This window comes from Rattus norvegicus, chromosome 16 (assembly GCF_036323735.1).
Source record: "Rattus norvegicus strain BN/NHsdMcwi chromosome 16, GRCr8, whole genome shotgun sequence".
Taxonomy (NCBI): domain Eukaryota; kingdom Metazoa; phylum Chordata; class Mammalia; order Rodentia; family Muridae; genus Rattus; species Rattus norvegicus.
Window position 1 is genome coordinate 76,619,652 of NC_086034.1, and position 21,934 is coordinate 76,641,585.

Here is a 21,934-nt window from a genome sequence, read left to right on the forward strand (position 1 = left end):
TAGAAAGTCCAAACTGAGGACAGGCTTATGCCTGCAAGGACAGTGAAAGGGGCCCGAGGTTATTAAAGTCGGCTGTGAACAGGGGCTCCAAAGCCCGTGTGGTCATGAACAGCATCATTGTCTTTTTTGGAGGCTATTAAGTTAATAACGGTTTTTAAGTTATCCTGGACATAAAGGGTTTGCTTGTGGCCTTGGGCCTTTTCCCCCACCAAATGGCCTCTCTCCTGCTGTAAATCTCTAGCTACGTATGAGGTAAAGCGTGTGTGTTTTTCTTTCTTCCTCCTCCAAGAACACTTCCATTCATGCTAAGCCACATATAACATGGTGGCCTCACAAGACCGTAGCCTCCGACGTCATTGCTGTCTCAGTCTGTATAAATGCACGCTGTGGTGCTGGCAGTTCTCGGGACATACTTCTCTCACTTACAGGACTGCGTGAGCCTGAACACAGCTGACGTCACTCTTGAAAAGACCATAACGGAGCTACACTGGAAACTCGTCCTTCCGTATTTCAGGTTTCTAGAATTGCAGCAGATGACCATGTCTTCAGTGCGTGATGTAGCCAGCCTGTGTCTGACCTGCTGTTTAAAAACATACAGGGATTCTGCTGCCATGAATATCTGCAGCCCTCTGGGTTGCTCCTTTTCTGAGGCCCACTGGGCTGTGCAGAGCTCACCTAGCAGAATTAGGGGAACAGACCTGCCATGCTGCTGTGGCAGACCTGCCTCCTCTAGCCTCTTCAGCCTCCAAGGGCGTGAGCAAACTAGTCTGAGCACGAGTGTGGGGAGGGTTTTCAGTGGACCTTGCTTATGTCCTGTAACAGAAAGTGCAGCAAGCTTCCATCTCCCAAGTCACTTAGCGGTCACAAGCCAAGAGGATGCCTCTGTCATATCTGCCTTCTGGCAGACGCACGTCCACTCATAGGCACATGTGTATGGAATGATAACGAAGAAAGTCTGCTGTTCTCAAGCCTCATAGGAGCAAAGATGAGAAGGCCAAGTGGGTGTAGGCTCATGCGGAAGAAGTTGATGGGGTGGGGGAGGGGATTGGCCTGAGAAGAATGAGAAGGTCTGCGCTAAGTGATGTGTTCTAAGTGAGAGGGAGAGGGACCCCATGAACGACCAACAGCCATGCCTATCGGGACCTCACCAAAGTTCCCAGAATTCCAACTGTCACACAATTGCAGAAACTCTCTGCAGCGGGCCAAACCACGTCTCTGCTAGAGCATGAGGCCAAGCATAGTCAGCTGCTGCAGCCACTCAGAAGCAGCCCCAAATCAATGCACCTGGGATTGAAACAAAACCACATTCTTATAATATTTCGGTGTTTTGTTTTGTTTTTTAAATGAAACTGAAATTCCAAATTCTCGCTATTGCAAGTAGCTTCAGAGCTGATCTCGTCGACTGTGTGTAACCTGTATTCCAGGAGAATGCCGGCCTCAGTCATAGAACCTATTTGGTAAAGAGGAGTAACCTGCCCTCCTGCCCTGATGCTCCTGAGGACAAAGTCTCAAAGCAGGTAGAGATGGATGTTGCCAGAGGTTTGTGAGTTTCCAAGTGTGCCCTGCCCCGGGGGTCAGGGGCAGGTCTGGCCTCCCGCTGTGCCACATAGGGACCTCCTCAAAAGCTCAGATGCTCTTTGATCAATTCCCCTTGTCTGTTTCTCCGACGTCTCCCTCCCACACCATCTCTAGGTAATTGCCACGAGCTTTACATCACAATGGATTATTTGCATCTTGTAGTTGTGAGCGCGTCATACAAATGCCTCATCCCTCAGTGCTCCTTCTGCTGGCTTCTTTCATGCATCAGGAAGCATCATTGTGCTTAATAGTGTTAAGTCTCACCTGTGGTGGATAAATATCATCACCCCTTGTCACTGCTCGGTGTACTCTACTATATAAGTATACAAAACTTCATCAACTCAACAAGAGATGAATATTTCAATAGTTTCCAACTCTTGGCTATTGCATCATGGGCATTGTACGTCACCGTGGCCACCTTCCTGTATGTCAGGGTACCGTGTCAGTACTGTTTCCTTGGGACAGGGTCTACAGCTAATCCTGAAGCTGAGCAATTTCAGCTAGGCTGGCTATCCAGCAAGCTCCTGTTTCTGTGTCCCAGCGTTGCAGGTACAGGCACACAGACTTTTATGTACAGGGAACTTCAATCCAGGTTCTCTTGCTCAGGCAGTCAGTGAATTTACATGCTAAGCCACCTCCCAGCCCTAAAAGTCAAATCTTAAGGCGACAGGCACATCTCTTTCTACAATGGAGTGACTAAATTGGCCTGGGATGGCAGGATCATCTAGTAGGCATTATGTTTAATTTCCCCCCTTTTGCAATTCTAGAAACTGAATCCAGACCCTCACGTATTCTAGGCCAGTGCTCTAACATTGAGCGGTTCAGTTATTTTTAATTAGAAGACAAGATTTCATTACATTGTCCAAAATGGCCAAACACTCAAGATCTTCCTGTCTTATTGATTGGTGTTGGTCAGAGGTGCTGCAGTAGAGAGAGAGAGAAGCTCACCAAGATGCTAAACCTTCATTTTCCAAAGGAGCAGAGGGGTTCAGCCTTTTCGGGAAAGTCTGACTTTGCCCTGGTTTTACACTTGGATCACAGGCACATACTACTACCACTAGCCCCCATTTCCTTTAAAAATTGATTGATTGATTGTTGTATGTGTGTGATACATGTATGCAATTAGTACAGACGTGTGTGGACTACAGGACATACGTGGAGGTCAGAGGACAGCTGAGTGTCTCCTTCCACCAGGGGTCACCAGGCACTCATGGCAAGTGCTTTTGCCTGCTGAGCCATCTCGCAAGCTTTGTAGTTTCTGTCCCCTGTGCATGTAAGACTTGCTTGTAATCATGTCGTTAATTTGCAAACTCAACGTGTCACCTAGCCTACTCTAGGACAGTGTAAGCTTTACGCCAGCCGAGTCCTTTGGGCAATGTCTACTGTGTTCTTTCTTTGTGTAGGGGTGTGGATTACAGAGGGCAGAGATGGCTCAGTAAGAATTTGTAGAATTATAACTTTCCAACCAGCCAGATCCTTCACAACCTTCTCTGAAGCCTATCCCAGGTCTCACATACAGTGTCACAGTCTAGTCTGGCCACTCCTACATGAAAATAATTCACTCTATAGGCTTCCACCAGGACCCACCCTCACGCGCGCGCGCACACACACACACAGACACACACACACACACACACACACACACACACACAGACATACACACAGACACATACATACACAGACACATACACACACAGACACACACACAGACACACACACAGAGACACACAGAGACACACACATATACACACATACACACAGACACACATACAGACACATACAGAAACACACACAGACACATACACAGACAGACACAGCACACAGACACATACACACAGAGACAGGAAGACAGACAGACAGACAGACACACACACACACATACACGCACACATACACACATCCTGTTGTTACAATTACATTCTAAGGCTGAGATGGGCCTCTGGTGAAGCACTTACCTAGCATGTACAAAGCCCTAATTTGATCTCCAGTACTGCAAAAGAGAACTCTTGAGCTGGACTGGGTTAAACTGCATTGGAGCGATGAGCATTTTGTCACATTATAGAATTTTTGTTCACAAAAATGCCAATGTCCAATACATGGCTATTTTAATTAGATGGATACTGTACCTACCTTTTTCATGAATCATGGTTAACTTTTCTGGCAAAAATGTTTTTATTCTAAAGTGTTTCATCAAATTCAATGTAGAAATCAAGTTATAGAAATATACACCAAGGGTTGGAGAGATGGCTCAATGGTTAAGAGCACTGACTGCTCTTCCAGAGGTCCTGAGTTCAATTCCCAGCAACCACATGATGGCTCACAACCATCTGTAATGGGATCTGAAGCCCTCTTCCCATGTGACTGAAGACAGTGATAGTGTACTCACATACATAAAATAAATAAATGTTTAAAAAAGAAATATACACCTATATGAATTTAGACATTATGAATATATAATCATATGAGTTGATGGAATTATGTTTTTCTCTCAACTTTTAGAGTATCAAGAGAGACTTGAAATAAATTAGACTTCAGAACATAAAAGAGTAAAATTCAAAAGCAGAGCTGTAAAATTAGGCTCTAAACATTCCTATCTTTTACTTGCATATTTCAAAGTTGATTGGGGCCCTGGAGAGATGGCTTAGTGGTTAAGAGCACTGACTGCTCTTCCAGAGGTCCTGAGTTCAAATCCCACATCCACATGGTGGCACACAACCATCTGTAATGGGATTCAATGCCCTCTTCTGGTGTGTCTGAAGACAGCTGCAGTGTACCCATATATAATAAATAGAAAGAAAGACAGACAGACAGACAAAAAGAAAGAAACAAAGATGATTGGGGCTCATGTTGTCTGTGAGATTCCCTGCTCCCTCTGTCTTCTGGAATAGTCCTACTGTGTGCTTTACAATCCAGGTTGTCTGTGTGATTTCCCACTCTCACTGTCTTATAGAATAGCCCTACTGTGTGGTACTACACTAATGATCTTAAGTATGTATGGTGTGAAGATGAATTGGCCTCAGGGGTTGTAATTTGAAGGGTTTATTGAACTGTTAAGACTTTTTTCTTGTTATTTTAGAGAGGGGTAAAGTTTGAAATCAGCCTAGATGAATGCATTTCAGAGGAAGACACTATCCAAGAGGATGAGGTACATCATTACGAACCTGCTGCTGTGATCAGCTATGCCAATGTGAGTTGGTCTTCAGACTCATGAAATTGTTGCAGGGGCTGTAACGAGAATGTCCTTGCACGAGTTATTTTCCTGATAATGTTAATATGCTGATTTAAAAACCATTGAGTAACCTGAAAGTGTATGTTTATTTTAGGTCTTAATTAGTTCTAATTCCTCTGTGTGTAGGTAAATCTCATGTAGAAAAAAAAAGTCCAGATTTTATTTGTCCTAGTTAGGGGTCCCATTGCTATGAACAGACACCATGACCAAGGCAACTCTTCTAAAGGACAACATTTAATTGGGGCTGGCTTACGAGTTCAGTCCATTATCATCATGGCAGGAAGCATGGCAGCATCCAGGAAGACAGGGTACTGGAGAAGGAGCCAAGAGTCCTTCACCTTGATTGAAAGGTAGTCAAGAGAAGGCTGTCTTCAGGCAGCTAAGAGGAGGGTCTCAAAGCCCACCCCCATGATGATGCACTTCCTTCAATATCTACTATAACAAGACCACACCTCCTAATAGTGCCATTCCCCGGGCCAAGCATATTCAAACTTCCACATCGTTTTATCACTTGACATTGACACCTTTTGAATTTTCAACTTTCATCAGAACGTGTAACAAATGTCAGTGTCAACATTACCTGATTCCTTTCTCCCACTATATTTCCCCGGACTTAATCTTTCAGATTACTAAAAATTAACTATGAATAATCACACCCAACACTTATTTCAGCTGCTGAGGTACCCCCAGTCCCTTCATGTTCTCTGTCATCTTCTGAGAGCCAGGAAAGCAGGTCAATGGCAGAACACGCGTTAACTGTGTAACACTCAGGGTTGAGTCCTACTAATGTCTATGTCATTGTACTTTTACAAACATTTTCTACAGAATGACCCCATTAGCATGGTGGCCTTAGTTGGTGGTCAATGAATGATTTGGCCTCTGATGCTCCCAGAGCTGTGGGATCTGAGCAGCCTAGGTCTGGGGAGGGGCAGGTCACATGGTTTCCATGATGTGAGGTGCTGGCATGAGAAAAGGGAATCCAAACAACTTTAGCTAACAGGTGTTCCTCCTGTCTTAGCCTGTGCTTACTGCAGCTAAAACCAAGGTGGCCGTTTTCCTATTGGCAGTGGAACATGAGGAGCAATTGTAGGACCTAATCAACTTAGTTGTGAGGATCGGTGTGGCTGGTGTCTATGCTGTCGACTACTGGGGAGGCCGAGCTGGGAGGACTGTTGAGTCCAGGAATTCTAGAACACCGTGGACAGCACAGTGAGGTCTCAGCTTAAGAAGGAAGACCTCTGGAGAGATGGCTCAGTGGTTAAGGGCAATGGTTGTTCTTCCAGAGGACCTGCGGTATTTGATTCCCAAGTCACTGACATTCCAGTCATGTAATACAGTTCCAAGGGATCCAACACCCTCTGCTGGCCATCTTGCATACTATACACACAAGTGGTACACAGACATACGTGTAGCCAAACACTCATACACATAAAACAAAAGTAAATAAATCAATCTTCGGAAAAGAAGAAGAAGAAGGAGGAGGAGGAGGAGGAGGAGGAGGAGGAGGAGGAGGAGGAGGGGAGGAGGAGGAGGAGGAGGAGGGGAGGAGGAGGAGGAGGAGGAGGAGAAGAAGAAGAAGAAGAAGAAGAAGAAGAAGAAGAAGAAGAAGAAGAAGAAGAAGAAGAAGAAGAAGAAGAAGAAGAAGAAGAAAAGGAGTATTATGTTGGATTCTGAAAGCAGGGGTTGGATAAGAAAACCCTGAACTGAGAAGTGTGATCTGGAGGAGAAAGCCTGGGAAAATAGAGTTGTTCTGTGTTCGGTGCTGGCCACTATTTTCAAGAAGAAATGAAAACACTGGTGTTTGTGTCTCAGTCAAAATAATTTCACCTTTAAAACTATATGGAATTTTCTCTCTCTCTCTCTCTCTCTCTCTCTCTCTCTCTCACACACACACACACACACACACACAATACTTGCCATGTTGTTTGAAAAGTAATATTTGCAAAAGGCACAAAATTAATGCATTTAACTCTCAATATGGCTTCTTTCTCATGAATAACTGAAAATTTTTAAAAATATCTATTTATTTATTATGTATACATCATGCAGCTTTCTGCCTGCATGTGCACCTACAGGCCAGAAGAGGGCATCATACCTCATTACAGATGGTTGTGAGCCACCATGTGGTTGCTGGGAATTGAACTCAGGACCTCTGGAAGAGCAGTCAGTGCTCTTAACTGCTGAGCCATCTCTCCAGTCCCCCAAATTTTTTTTTTCGGAGCTGAGGACCGAACCCAGGGCCTTGCACTTGCTAGGCAAGGGCTCTACCATTGAGCTAAATCCCCAACCCTGAAATTTCTTTAGGTGGTGGAGAGACTAAGTGATACTTTAAGCTTTGAAGATGGCATGAAGTTTCAGGAGTCTAAATGTAGGGGGGAGCGTGAAGAAGATTATACAGACAGAGCCTTTGAAGAACTCTGCGGCTCAGAAGCAGGTACATCTTGCTTAAAAGCAGAGGAAGAAAATGGAGTTTTTCCTTTGCAATCATCCCCAGCTCTCTCCACTGGGCTCCTGGCTCCCCCCCCCCATCTCCCCCACATCCTTCTTCTAGCATTCCTTCCTGCTATGCTCACGGTCCTGGGCAGGTCTACCCACTCCTGCAGTTTCAGCAGCTCTAGGAGTGTCATACTTGTGGGTCTGTCTCCTTACCTTCTGGAAAGCTCTCTGGGCAGGTGTGACAAGCACCTTAACTCCAGCATGTGTCCTCCTCCTTCCCAGAGAACCCTGCTTCAGAGCAAGGCCATCCCCAGGGCGATTGCTCCTCCTGCACCCAGGGCAGTGTCTCCTCAAAGTCCTCTGAACTTTTCCTCTGCCTCCATGTCTTCTGCTGCTGCTGGGTAGGGGCCTGACACCCTTGAGTACTGTGGTGACATAGGAAATCACAAAAACTCCAGGGTTCTGGAGCCAGTGAATCCCGGCTAGCACTGGAGTTTCAGGTCATGGGACATTTCTCCTTTTCAAGTTATTTTCATGTTCTAAATAAAGACCCCCCCCCATTCTTTTTGAGGTGTGGGGAATCATAGTAATGGTAACCATGCAGGGTTACTATAGCAACAAGAGCATTGCACGATAGGTACGAAGGACCTGCCTGAACGAAGGGTGCTTAATAAACGATCTTCCCTTCATTAAAAAAGAAAGACTGGCCGATTGGCTTTCGTGTGTGTGTGTGTGTGTGTGTGTGTGTGTGTGTGTGTGTGTGCGCATGGGTTTATGTGCACCACTTTCGTGAAGGCACTGCTGGAGGGCAGGGGTGGCAGATGCCCTGGAATGGCAGGAGGTTGTGAGCTGTCTGATGCCGGTGCTGGGAACTGAACTTGTGTCTCCTGGGGGAACCGTAGCTGTGTTAACTGCTGAGCCATCACCCCCCGACCTTCTTTTATTTTCTTCCTCTGCCTTCCCCATCCTTTAGTACTAAGGAAAATAGCAGGCTGGTTTGTTTGATCATCCCGGGCCGTCCTCCTTTTTTTTTTTTAATCCTTTTTTATTTTGAGACAAGGTCTCCTGAGTTGTCTGTGCTGGCCTTGAACTTCCTCTCTTGCTCTCCAGCTCAGGGAAATCCTGGTCTTCTCCCCAGTTAGCCATGTAAACATTTGCAGACCTGGCTTGCCTCAGTTTCTCCTTCCCACATTACTCTGCTTTATTTTCCCATAGAAGCATCTCTGCTCTGTTCACCAAGCATCCTAAGTGTGGCTCTCCCCCGCACAGCCAGTGTTAGAGGGTACAGACAGAGGAAACCTGATCCCTGTCCTGAAATGATAAAGAAAAGGGGGTGCAGACAGGGGCATGGCCTGAGCCCTAATGGTCATCACTGCTGGGATAAGGCTGGCTGGGGAGATGGGGAAGTCCCCTTTCTTCAGGGTGTGGAATGCTCACAAAGACTGCCTCAGTCCATAGAGCATCTGCTGCTGAGACAAAGATCTGGGTTCAGGTCCCAGAACCCGCAGAAAAAGCTGGGCAGGGCAGTGTTGGTCTGTAAGCCTAGTTCTGGTGTGTGTGTTTGTGAGTGTGTGTGTGGTTGTGTGTGTTTGTGTGAGTATATGTGTGTGTGAGAGTGTTTGTGTGTGTATGTGTGTGTTTTTGTGACTGTATGTGTATTTGTGTGAATGTGTGTGTTTGTGTGTATGTATGTGTGTGAGAGTGTTTGTGTGTGTATGTGTGTGTTTTTGTGACTGTATGTGTATTTGTGTGATTGTGTGTGTTTGTGTGTATGTGTGTTTATGTGTATGATTGTATGTTTATGTGAGAGCGTGTGTGTGAGTGTGTGAATGTGTGTGTGAGTGTGTATTTGTGTGTGTGATTGTGTGTGTTTATGAGTGTATGTGTGTGTTTGTGTCTGTTTGTGTGTTTGTGTATGTGTGTTTGTGTGTGTGTCTGTGTGTGTGTGTGTGTGTATGTGTGTATGTGTGTGTAGATAAGAGAACACCTGAAAGCTATTGGCCAAGCAGCTTAATATGATCTTATGAGCTCCAGGTTCACTTAAAGATCCTGTCTCAGAACGTGAGTTAGAAAGCGATCAAAACCAGACCCTGACATAGCGTGGTGTGGCAGTGCACACCTGCAATCCCAGCACTCAGGGTGGGCCTGGTGGGGATTGCTTGCTGTTCTAGCACATGGGGGGCTGAAGCGGGAAGTAAGAACGCCATAAATTCTGAGCCAATCTGGAACAAAGAAGGAAGATACGTTGGTGGGGGGAGGGAGGAGGTGGTCGCCCATGCAGAAACAGATTCACCTGAGAATCCTCACAGACATCCCAGTCATTTTTCTATTCATGGATTTCCTTAGCACCTAGTTAAACTGAATATCAACATTAATGATAAATAATGATAATGATAACAACTGTGGAAGCTGTTTGAGTTTCCGCCTTCTCTGTTGGGTCTGTTAGAGGCCCAGGCAGGGGCTCCTGTGGCCTGGACATCCTTACTCTTGGGTCCCTATGCTGGGTAGTCTTCTGCAAACTCCACAAAAATCAGAGTCAGCTGGGGGGAGAGGGAGCTTCAGCTGAGGAACGGCCTCCATCAGGTTGGCCTGTAGGCAAGTCTGTGAGGCATTTTCTTGATTGATGTGGGAAGGCCACACCCATAACAGCCAGTGCTGGGCAGATGGCCTTGGGGCCTATAATGTGAACCTGGGAGCAAGCCAGTAAGCAGCCCTCTCATGGTTTCTGCTTCGACTCCTGCCATGGAGTTCGTTTATGAACTGGGTGCTGCAAGATGAAAGGAACCCTTTTCCCCAGAAGTCAGTTTTGGCTATGGCGTTTGCAATAGAAAGCGCATTGGGCCAGTCCCTAACAACTTCGGTACCCATCGTTAGGTTCTGCTGCCATGGAACTAATCAGTTATTGTCTTACTCCCAGAGGGTTTCTTTCAGGACGTCACTGCCACAGAGAACAGGAGGCAGTGGGATGCCGGCGCACCTCAGACTCTTCTGCAAATGATGGCCGCAGCAGACATCACCTCCACCTGCCCCACCATGCCGGATGGTGAGTCTTTGGTCAGCTGTCACCAGCAGCAGGGGAGGACCAGGGCCTGGAGCAGCTCTGCAGCCAATGCACACCTTATTGGAATGGTTGGCACTAACCAGTCATCGTTTTGGCATCATGGATGTGAAGTTGAGACTTGTGTGCTAGTTATCCTAGCAGTCGATGACACCAATGACTCTGGTCACACGACGGTGTATGACAGGAAGAAAATCGTGCCTGCCACATTTCCTTAAGAGAGAGAGAGAGAGAGAGAGAGAGAGAGAGAGAGAGCGCGAGCAGGACGGGGGTGCACTTGACTTAGTTCCTAACACTGGCTTAATTACAGCCTTGTGACGTCATTGACCAATTGGTCTTAGGGTTAGGTATGCAGCTCGGCTGTCAAGGGCCTAGCATGTGCACGATCCGGGGTTCAAGCTCCAGCCAACCCAGATGGTCACACTTTCACAACAGCAGGCTTTACTCACCGAGCCAACTCCCAAGCCCTTGTGCTTCCTCTGTCCTTCAATACCTAGCCCCAAGAAAGGGTTAGCATTTGAGACTGTGCTATAAATTCAATAGACAGCTATCGATGTCCTTGGCATCAGTGAATCACAAATGGGAAAATATTGAGAAAAAGGCTTTCATCGGTGTGAAGACATAGGACGTTTTCTTGCTACGCTCCCTAAGCAGTGCAGCAGAACCACGATTTGTACCGCACTTGCGTTGCGCTGTGCTGTGCTGTGCGTGAGCCGCCTAGGGTTGGTTTAGAACTCAGGAAATAGGCCGGAGAGATGGCTCAGCAGTTAAGAATAGGCACTGCTCTTGTTGCAGAGGATGCAGGTTCGGGTCCCAGCTCCCAGAGACGGTAACTTACAACCCTCTACAACTCTGGTTGTAGAGACCCAGACCCCTCCTCTGGCCTCTTCAGTTAACTGCATGCACAAACCTACACTCTCACACGTACGCAGAATTACTAAAAATAATAAAGATTAGACCTTAAAAGATAAAGTGAGCTAGAAACTGGGGTTGGTGGTACATGCTGTAACCCCAACATCTGGAAGGTAGAGAGGGAAGCCAGGAGGATAAGGAGTTCAAGGTCACCCTCGGCAACGATAGACAGTTCAAAGCTAGCATGAGCTACACGAGACCCTGTCTCATCCCCACCCCGATGAAAAGTATGTCGGAAGACATGCATACGTTTTACACAAATAGTACATATTTCATATAAACTACGTAATCATATGCAGATTTAAGAATATTTTATTTTTATTATTTTTAATTATGTATCCTTGGGTCTCGCTGTGGATATATACACATCCGAGCAGTGCCAGTGGATGGCGAAGGCATCGGATCTCCCTGAAGCCAGAGCTACAGGTGGTTCAAAGTCACCATGGATTCAAAGTCACCAAACTTGGAGCCTCTGTAAGAGCAGCAAGTGCTTTCAGCTGTCGAGCAATCTCTTCAGCCCAGATTTTCTATCACTGGTGTCCTGTAACTAACTAATCTGCTTTGGATGCCAAGGGATGAGCACTTAAATGAGTTATTGTAAGTTTTTAAGGTGATTTATAATTCAGTAAGACATAGGAGGTTGAACTCAACTTAAAAAAATAAGCACATGGAAACTTATCACAGTTCACACAGCAAAATATGACCCTCAACATGCGACAAAAAGGTAATAATGCTTATACACACACACACACACACACACAATGAGGAATATGATGTCCATGGTTCTAGCATTCTGTGGACTGTTATAAAACATAATAAAATATAAAAAACTGAAAAGATTGCACCTCACACCAGTTGAATGGCTAAGATCAAAAACTCAGGTGACAGCAGATGCTGGTGAGGATATGGAGACAGGAACACTCCTCCATTGTTGGTGGGACTGCAAGCTGGTACAACCATTCTGGAAATCAATCTGGTGGATCCTCAGAAATTTGGAAATAGCACTACCTGAGGACCCTGTTATACTACTATTGGGCATAAAACCAAAAGACGCTCCAACATATAACAAGGACACATGCTCCACTCTGTCCATAGCAGCCTTATTTATAATAGCCAGAAGCTGGAAAGAACCCAGATGTCCCTCAGCTGAAGAATGGATACAGAAAATGTGGTACATCCAACGATGGAGTACTACTCAGCTATCAAAAACAATGACTTCATGAAGTTTATCTTTATTTTTGCTAATGCAGTATCGTTTTCCAGATGGCCAAGTTATTGTGATGGATGGTAGCCAAGAAAACAGGAAGCAGTGGTGGCAGGATGTGCCAGGAACCCCTCCTGCTTTGGCAATAGAACGTGCCTGCAGTGGCTCATTGTCTGCCGGTAAAGGAGAAACTGGTATGCGCTTTATTTTTAACAGAGTTACTGGTTCCCCAGGGAATTATGTTACCGATTTACGGATGCAGAAAGGCACCAGTAGTACCTTCGGGTTGGAGAGAGAACTGGGAACACACCTTGCTTGTCTGATTTGCTCTAACCAAGCTGGTTCCAAGTGAACTAATGAAAGGAATGCACTTCCGAGGACTGAGGCATAATTTTGTGTAGTGTTTCAAGCTGACAACTCTCGGAAAGCACTGGCACTCTGGGGAGACAGTCTAGCATTGCTCAGTTTGATAGCTACTCAGAGAACTCATTTTCCTACGGACAATAGGAATGAATGCAAACCAATATGATTCATTTTGTTTTCATTTTGTTTTAAAAAGACTGTGTGTCACTGTGTAGCTCTGATGACCCGAGACTCTTTGCTATGTATGCCTGGCTGACTGTGAACTCCTAGAGGTCTGCCTGCCTCTGCCTCCTGAGTAGTCTCCATTTTAAAAGCAATATGCATCCACTTTTCTGTCAGTATCTCTCTGTGTTGTCCAAGGAAACCTTAAGCTTATAGGCACAAGTGGCCCTCCTGCCTCTTGATGACAGCCACATACCATCGCACATGGCTACATTCTGTATTATATCTTATGTGTTATATGATACAATATATCTCTATTCATTATATACACATACACACATATATTATATCTTGGTCTGTCTATGTCTGTCTGTCTATCTATCTATCTATCTATCTATCTATCTATCTATCTATCTATTCTCTGTCTGTGTGTCTATCATCTATCATTCTGTTTATCTATATCTATCTATCTATCTATCTATCTATCTATCTATCTATCTAACAGTCTATCTATATTATACACACACTGTTCCCCTGCCTCCTGAGTGCTGGAATGTAGGGAATGCACTCCCACACCTGGTTAATCTATATTATATTTTCGTTAACAATTTTTCTTACCGATCCTAAGTGGTTACTGTATAATTGATTTTATCTTTGTTGGATTCATTACTAAGTGATTTATTTTCCACTGAATCAAAATATAATTTTCTATGTTATTGTTTAACATACTCCCAATGGTGTTTATATCTATGTTATTGTTTAACTTTCTCCCCCTAGGGTGTTGACACTAAATTCACTCCGGAGAAACCAAGCATAGGTCAGGCACAGGGCTGTACACCTATGGCCCTATCACGTCTGTAGTAGAGGCTGGAAGAATTTGAGTTCTGGACAGCCTGGGTGCTAGAAATGAATTTGAGGGGTCCAAGAAAATGACCACAGAATTCAAAATACTTCAGCAAGGCAAAAACGAGCTGCTTCTGAGGAATGGTGGATGGTCCTGTCAATCAAGCAGGCAAGCACACACAGCTGGGGCCCTGTTGGATTCTCATTCTGAACACAAAGGGGTTAAAGAAACAGGCAACTCTAGCTGTTCTAATACCTAGAAAATAGATTTAAAACCAAAACTAATATTAATATATATATTTCCTTAAAGGAGAAAAATTCCAGAGGATATTACAATCTTAAACACGTGTTTACCAGAGAGACAACAGTTTCATACAAAAGAGAATGCTATTAGGTCTAAAGTCTCAGATTGACCCAACACAGTGAGATTGAGAAACCTTGGCATACTATGCTTACCAATCCAGGCAAAAAGCTAAACAGAGTAATGCCGGGGCTAAATGACATCATAAACCAAACAGATCTAACAGACATCAGAAGGACACTCCACCCCCACCCTAAAGAACACATTCTGTTTATTTTCAGTAACCCACAAAACGGTCTGCAAAGTCAGCCACATAGGCAACACAAGGCAGGTCTCCACAAATTTGCAAAAGAAAATCAAATAACGCCCTTCACGTTGTCTGACCACAATGGAGTAAGGCTGGAGGTCAACAGCAATCGAAATGACAGAAAGTTACACAAACTCATGCAAATAGAACGACACACTACTGAGCAGAAAGAAGCCGGGTCACTGGAGAAATCAGAAGGAAGCTTAACAAGTCCTGGGACTGAAGGAAGACGGAACCATGACACACCCACACCGGTGGGACACAGTGCAAGCATTAGTAAGAGTAAAGGTTATAGCCCCAGGCGCCTACAGAAGATACTGGGAAGACTGCCTGCAGCTGAGGGGCCTGGAAAAGAAAGAGCAAACCACACTATAAAAAGAGTAGGTGGGAAAAGAAAATAATGGGGCTGAAACTAGCGAGACAGAGGAAACAGCAACAAAGTATACGAAACTATCCTTCGCCTCTGAAACCCGGTGAGCTGGGGCTCCACAGTCCAAGCTGCTCTCAGCGCTACTGTCTTCAGAGCGCCCACTAGGAGGGCCTGTTAAGCCCCACTTACAACATTCAAGCACTTTCCTAGTCCAAAGTTCCAAAGTTTTTCAAATTCCTCCAAGACACAGCATGGTAGGGCCTGTCACCGCAGTAGCCCACTCCTTGATACCAAACTTGTGTCTTAGTTACTTTTCTATTGTTATACTTATACAGTTTTATAACGGAAAAGAGCGAGGCAAAAAGAAATACAAAATGTACAGTGTGAAGCAGAAGAGAGCACCTGGAGATTTAATGTTGTAGCCATGGCTTGTGCCAAAAGAGGATTCTAAAGCGGAACGAAAGGAGTGGTATTCTTGGGCTGGGACCCTCCCCGGCCAATCGTGTGACTTGTGAAAAGAAAAGGCCTAAGGAATTTTCTGCTCCTGAAAAGAAACAACAAAAGTGTATGGGAATCTAATTCAATTAGGGGGGCCATACGGACCCAGGCAGGCAGCTGACCTTGATATTTTGTCACAACGATAGAAAAGTAACTAAGACACCAGAGTAGGTCTTAAACAGCCCAGGCTGGCTTCAAACCCATTTATCCTCCTGCCTCTGCTTCCCCAGTGCTGTGATTCCTGGCAGACATCACCATGCCCAGATGGGGAATCTCTGAAATAAGAATGAATACAAAGACACAGGACAGCTGTGAAGGTTTGCTGTGCGGGCCGCCTCAGGCCTTCCAGGAAGCACAGGTGTACAGTGGGTTTACAGAGACGGAGAACGCTAGGGACCGCTCCGTTGTGGCGAGTCTTAAGTTTCAGTGTCACACTTTTCTTAACACTTCTGTGTCTGTTCCTTATTGGGATGCTCCCTTTTTGGTGTCTTCCTGTGTTGCCTAAGTTTTCAGTCCAGCACCAAATAACTGGATATCGAATTAACTGCTTTTCTCATCTCAAATACTAAGTATTCAGTAAGAAGCAACTTAAGGGCAGACGACTTCTTTCAGCTCGTGATCTGAGGAACAGGAAGGCATGGCGGCTGGAGCATGTGGCAGCTGCTTGCACACATCTCAGCGTACCAGGAAAACAGAGAGGGGACAGGAAGCAGGGCTGGACTATAAACCTCAAAGCTCTTTGCACAGCAACCCACCTTGCTCCATTCAGGAACCACCTCCCAGTGGTTCCGCAGCCTCGCCGTGTAGTACCGCTTGGGGCCCGAGTATTCAAATACATGACCCTGTGGGAGACATTACACAAAGCACAACATCTACATCTGTGGCCGTCGTGAGTGGCATTCACTGTAGGATTGTGGGTAGATGTTGCTCCTCAAGCACACAGATCATTCTCCCTTCATCTCTATTGTTTCTTTCAGTAATGATGATAAATCCACAGCTTCCTAAAGAAGATGAGGAAGAGGGAGAAATAGCTGCGGGCATCACAGTGGGTGATGAACGACTGCAACGGGGTTCGGATGGGGATGTTACGTGAGTACGTCGTGTACAAGTGGGAGAGAAGGTGGCCCATAGAGACCTAAGCCCGTGGAGACCTAGCTAAGGAAACCCAGCTTTACATGATGCATGGATTTGTTGGGGCTCTGCCCCCCCCCCCCCCCGCTTCCCTTCTCTGTTGTGTGCATATGTGTGCAGAGACTCACGCGTGCCTAGGCGTAGCAGATTTTTTTCTGCTTTAGAGTTGAACCATAAGCTCGTTTCACACCAAGATACATAGCTATAATCCTAGCACTTGGGAGTTATAGGCAGGAAGGCAGGAGGATGGAGAACTCAATGCCATCATCAGCTACAAGCAAGATCGAGGCCAGTCCTGGCTGCATGGCACCCTGCCTCAACTCTATCAGCCACCGCCCCTACAAACGGTGAATCGCATCCTATTAAATATATACGGCACATTTTCTTTATTTGTCCATTGGTGATGATTATGGATCTTCATATGCATGAATATAGCATAGCTGTTGTGAATTTGCTGTCCCTCTAGCCCACCTTTCAGCTACTCAGTGGTAACAGCTTGTCCCCAACCACTGCAGCTGCCAGGTTGGGTGCGTTTGTTTCCACTCTTGTGTGGTGGCATGGTGGCCACCCAGATGACTCTGTCTTGTTCATTCTGTTTCCCTGTCTTGTCTGTCAGTCAGTCAGTCTGTCTATCTGTCTGTATCACTCTCATTTCCACACTCTGAGACAGGTTTTTTTCTCCCCTCCCTCTCCTCCATTAAACAAACCAATGAGCCTCTTGTCCTCCATCCACTGTTTGGTGTGATCTCGTAGAAACACATCTTGTCCCCAAGGCACCTTTCACCTCTTTCTCCTAATAATAGTCCTCCATGTATTTACAGCTTTATTTGAACTAGGATTGGTCCTTCTGTGTTGTTAGGCTGGAATCCAAATTATCTCAGGTGCCCTTCCCATTTAGCTTCCCTTGTAGTGGAGAACAGACATGTTTCAATGTTCTTGGCTGTTTAAAGTTTTCCAGCATTATTAAATTTTCTTCTGTAGGTGCCACTTGACTTTATAGTGATATAGGTTCTCCCCCTTGGCAGTACTAGGGGGTGAACTAGGACTTTATATGTGACCATTTAAATGATCTAATATGTATACCAATAAGGACGGGATGGGTGGAGGTGGCTGTAGGTGGGGTGGTGTAAACTGAGGCAAAAACCTGCTAGTTCAGCAGGTAACTTTATTTTCTGAACTCTATACACAATATCTGCTTCCAAGCCTGATCCTACAACTAAACTGCCAGCTCTTTAGAAATCTTTCTGTCTGGGTCAACCTAGCATTCTTTCTGAGAATACTGTTTTACCTGTGTCCTGCTATTGCTTCTCTCTTGTTTCTGCAAACCAGAAGGAAAAAATCCCAGTATCTTATCCCAGCTCTCCTTAGAGGAGCTTCTAAGTGGAGGGTGGGGTGGGAAAACCACTTTCATCTTTAAGGTGGGGCAGCTCAAGGTCATGCAGCTGACTTTGCCTCTGGTCATAGAACAAAAACCTCTCCCAAGCAACTTGCCTTAAAATAGCCAGGAACTTTCCATTCTTTTTAACGTGTATGAATAGCTGTCTTCAGACACACCAGAAGAGGTCGTCAGATCTCATTACAGATGTGGTCACTGGGAATTGAAGTCAGAACCTCTGGAAGAGTAGTCAGTGCTCTTAATCACTGAGCCATCTCTCCAGCCTGAGACTCTGTTCTTTAGCATTCTTATCTATAGAGGCTTTTAGAGACACACCCAAAGGGCACTTATGCATGTTATTGATGAATTCTTACATACTCTTTTAAAATCCCAGCTGGGTATCATCTATTGGGTTTTACATTTAAACGAATGTGTACTTTTAACCCAACCTACCTGTTTTTTCCTCATATTCATATGTTTCTTATTTTATTAGTTTGAAGTTATTTCCTATAATAAATTTGGCAGCACTGAAAATCAAACACAGTATCCCACACATGCATGCCAAGTCTTTTACTACTGTGTCCTCAGTCCCCTAAAGTTTTAAATGCATGTTGCACATTAATTAATTATCCCGCTGAGCACACTTGCTTTATGAAAATTTGTCAACATCTTCCATGGAAATAACCTCATCTAGAGTTCGTCCTCTACTGTGTTAGTGAAAAATCAGGGCTGGGTATCAGCTCAGCGGTGTGTAGAAAGCCCTCATTTGATTCCCAGCATGGAAACAACCCATTTTGTCTTTGTCGTCCTACTAGGTTTAGTCATGTGTTTTCTAATGATAGTTGGTGGTAATATTTTGAAGAGTTATTTTTCATCCTTTCCTGTCTCTGTATTATTTCTTTCCTACCTAATAATCTAACAGGGTCTTGTTTTCTTCTTTGGGTCCTGATCCATTTCTGACCTTTGGAAAACAAGGAGGGGTTAGGAAAAAATTCCAGTCATGTAGCTTGTCTGTTTGACCCAGTCTCGGTGTCTTAGGTACTATCCTATTGCTGTGATAAACGACATGATAAAGGCAGCTTATGAAAGGAAGCACTGATGCTTACAGTTTCAGGGGTTTAGTCTGTGACCTCAGGAAAGGGAATGTGGCGGCAATCAGGTAGGCAGGCATGTCACTGGGGAGTAGCTGAGAGCTTATACCCCAATTTGTAGGCAGCAGTCAGAGAGAGGAGAGAGAGAGAGAGAGAGAGAGAGAGAGAGAGAGAGAGAGAGAAAGAGAGACACACACAAAGAGAGACAGAGACAGAGAGAGACAGAGAGAGACAGACAGAGAGACAGAGACAGACACAGAGACACACACAGAGAGACAGAGACACAGAGACAGAGAGACAGAAAGACAGAGAGACCGAGAGACCAGAGACAGAGACAGAGACAAACAGACTCTCTGACTGGATGACTGGACCTGGTGTGGGCTTTTGAAAGCTAAGTGTCCATCCCCATTGACACACTACCTCCAACAAGGTCATACTTTCTAATCTATCAACAGTTTCACCAACAACCAACTTATGGGGGCTCATATATATTTATATTTATCACTTGGGGGGAAAATCCCACAAAAATTTATAAGCACAGACTTGAGTTTGTTCAGATTTGGAGTTTGAATCACAGCCTGTGGGTGGCTTAGAACCCCCTCCCCAACACTGAGAAGCCAGCATTAAGAGTAACATTGAAGGGTGTTATTACTGCTAGGTTCACAGAAGTAGTAAATATAAAACACCCAGGAGTCACGATGTATTGTATTTTCTCAGGAAAAATCAAGGTGAGTTCACAATTGAAAGGCAAAGCAACTGTCCTTGCTGAGTGGAATGGAGAAACACCTCAGCAGGCTCCCTTCGGAGAAACCGAGTCCTGTTCATTAGAGCTCTTCTCTCATGGCCTAATCGCTTCCCAAACCCTATCATTTTCCATGTTTCTCTCACAGGCTTAGAACTTACCCGAGTGTGTATGACCAGCAGTGTGTTAAGGGACTCTCACCTGTATCTGCTCTTTCTCAAGCATCTGAACATGCTCAAATCTCTTTCAGGGCTGGACTCCCTGGAAGGCTGACCCTGAGCTTGTTGTCCCTTGTCACCTCCCATGGCATTCTCAGTCCATTCCATAGTGGCTCTTGCAGTCTGGCACTCCTAGGAGTGGGGTAACCTTTCTCCAAGGTCATTCGTTGTTGTGAGTTACCAAAGCGCGTTATCGTGTGTCTCCGACTTCATCTGGCTCCCCCCTTAGTTAATTATAGCCACACACTACATAATAACAGGACTAGGTCTTAGAAATGCAGGTAGGCGATTTCGTCTTCCTGTGAGCCTCACAGTGTGTGCACTGACAGGATCCCACACAGTGCAGGTCCGTCATTTCACACGCCCTCTTTTGTTTTTGTTTTTCTAGATAGGATTTCCCTGTGTAGGCCTGGCTGTACTGGTGCATGCTCTGTAGACCAGGCTAGTCTCAAACTCAGCCTGCCTCTGCCTGAATTCTGGGAATAAAAGCCTGCACCACTATGCCCGGGACCCATTATCTCTTGCCATAGTCAAGAAACACTACACACAATATGCACGAGGCCGCTCTAGTCTAGCAGTGTTTCTGGTTTTGTTTGGGTTTCTGTTTTTGCGGCAGGGATTCATGTATCCCAGGTTGGCTTCGAACCTACTGTGTAGTCAAGGATGATATTGAACTTCTGAATCTTCTGCCTCTATATCCTGTGTGGATCAGAGGGATGCAGCACCTCCTTTAATCATTGCTGTGTTTTAGACCCGAGACGTCACACACACGAGGCGAGCGCTCTACCCACTGAGCCACATCGCCAGCCCGGTGCAGCGGGGTTTTACAGTAAACTTTGTTTTTTCTAATAGGACCCAAGTTTGGATCTCATCACCCACCTGAAACAGGCATGACTTTGTCTGCCTGCGACCCAGGTTGTGAGTAGAGACAGTTAGGAGGGTTGGCTTAGCTAGTTCTAAGTTTAATGAGAGACGCTGTCTTGAAGGAAGGATGTAGATTGGTAGAGCCGGACACCCCATATCCTCCTCCGGCTGCTGCATGAATGGCTATAGGCAATCGCACCTGCACACAGTCAGTCACAGACACCTCCCTTCCCAGGCCAAACTGACAGAAAACGTTATCTGCTGGAAGCCCAGCATTAACGGCTGGGCGGAAGCAGACACGAAAAAGGAGACTAGTTTTTCTCTTTGTGCTTTTAGGTTGTAACATTGGCTCTGACTGCTTGTTATTCCAGAAAGTTTGAAGAATCCGAGGATGAGCTGAGAAGTGAAATAATAGAATCCCTAGAAAAGCTCTCAGCTTCCACAGAAGGAAGAGAATGGGATCCTAGCTCCTCTAAGAATGCCGAGAAGCCTGCATAGAAAGAAAAGACAAACTCGCCACTCCGGAAGCTCCAGTGAAGGTCTGGAAGCACCCTTTGGCCTGTTTAATCTGCATTGCTAAGACCAAGGTTCACCAAATGCCAGTCTAAGTGTGCAAGTGTGAACAATCTGTTCCCCATTGATGGGAGTCTGTGTCCTTAAAGGAAAATTCACTATCTTCCTGATTTTACACACTCTGTCCTGACGAGCTCTTGAAGGACAGCTCTGATGAGGACTGTTTTTAGCTTTACGTCCATCTATTAAACTGAAACTATATTCTCATGCCCATGAGTTTGTCATTCGGGGAAGACTTATCAGGAAGCAAACTGCGTTGACCTTACATGGCAGCTACGCCACTGGTCCTTGCTTAAATGGCAGTGAGCATTTGAGGTGAGCAGAAGGGTGTCCCTTCTGCTTGCCTTCTAGGTGTCTTGTAACACTGAGGTAGAGTACAAGGGAACAGACGACAACAGGTTGCTGGGATCGTAGTTTCCCAAAAGACAGTGTGATCTTAGACTCTGGGGTGAGTAGAGAGAGGAAGAACAACAGGAGAAGTGAGATGAATTGCAGATAGCTTTCTTGTAGAAAAATCACAAAAGTTCCTATCGTCGTTATGTCACAGAAGTTAACGTTTTTGAAACATAGACACACTCTCATTCATTCATAACAAGGTTTTGTAGTCAGTGATACTTTTACACAATTAAACACGTATTCTGAAAGCACTGGTACTTATTATAATTTTGATTCTATGAGT

General features: G+C 45.3%; 1 protein-coding gene across 7 annotated transcripts in view; it reads left to right on the forward strand.

Moving 5' to 3' along the window:
* The window catches only part of Nek5 (NIMA-related kinase 5), a 43,257-nt gene extending 21,795 nt beyond the window's left edge, over positions 1–21,462 (forward strand). For 3 of the 7 annotated variants that reach the window (XM_008771370.3, XM_039095235.2, XM_039095237.2), the window contains 7 exons: positions 1,425–1,517; positions 4,655–4,765; positions 7,112–7,241; positions 10,161–10,286; positions 12,477–12,611; positions 16,239–16,350; positions 21,054–21,462. In XM_008771370.3, coding sequence (XP_008769592.1) covers positions 1,425–1,517; positions 4,655–4,765; positions 7,112–7,241; positions 10,161–10,286; positions 12,477–12,611; positions 16,239–16,350; positions 21,054–21,180 — 834 coding nt within the window. In that variant the 3' untranslated portion in view covers positions 21,181–21,462. Of the gene's footprint in view, positions 1–428; positions 1,518–4,654; positions 4,766–7,111; positions 7,242–10,160; positions 10,287–12,476; positions 12,612–16,238; positions 16,351–21,053 lie in introns of those variants that run through there. The other 4 variants (XM_039095243.2, XM_039095238.1, XR_005495038.2 and 1 more) reach the window with 4 other exon arrangements.
* The last annotated feature ends 472 nt before the right edge of the window (positions 21,463–21,934 follow it).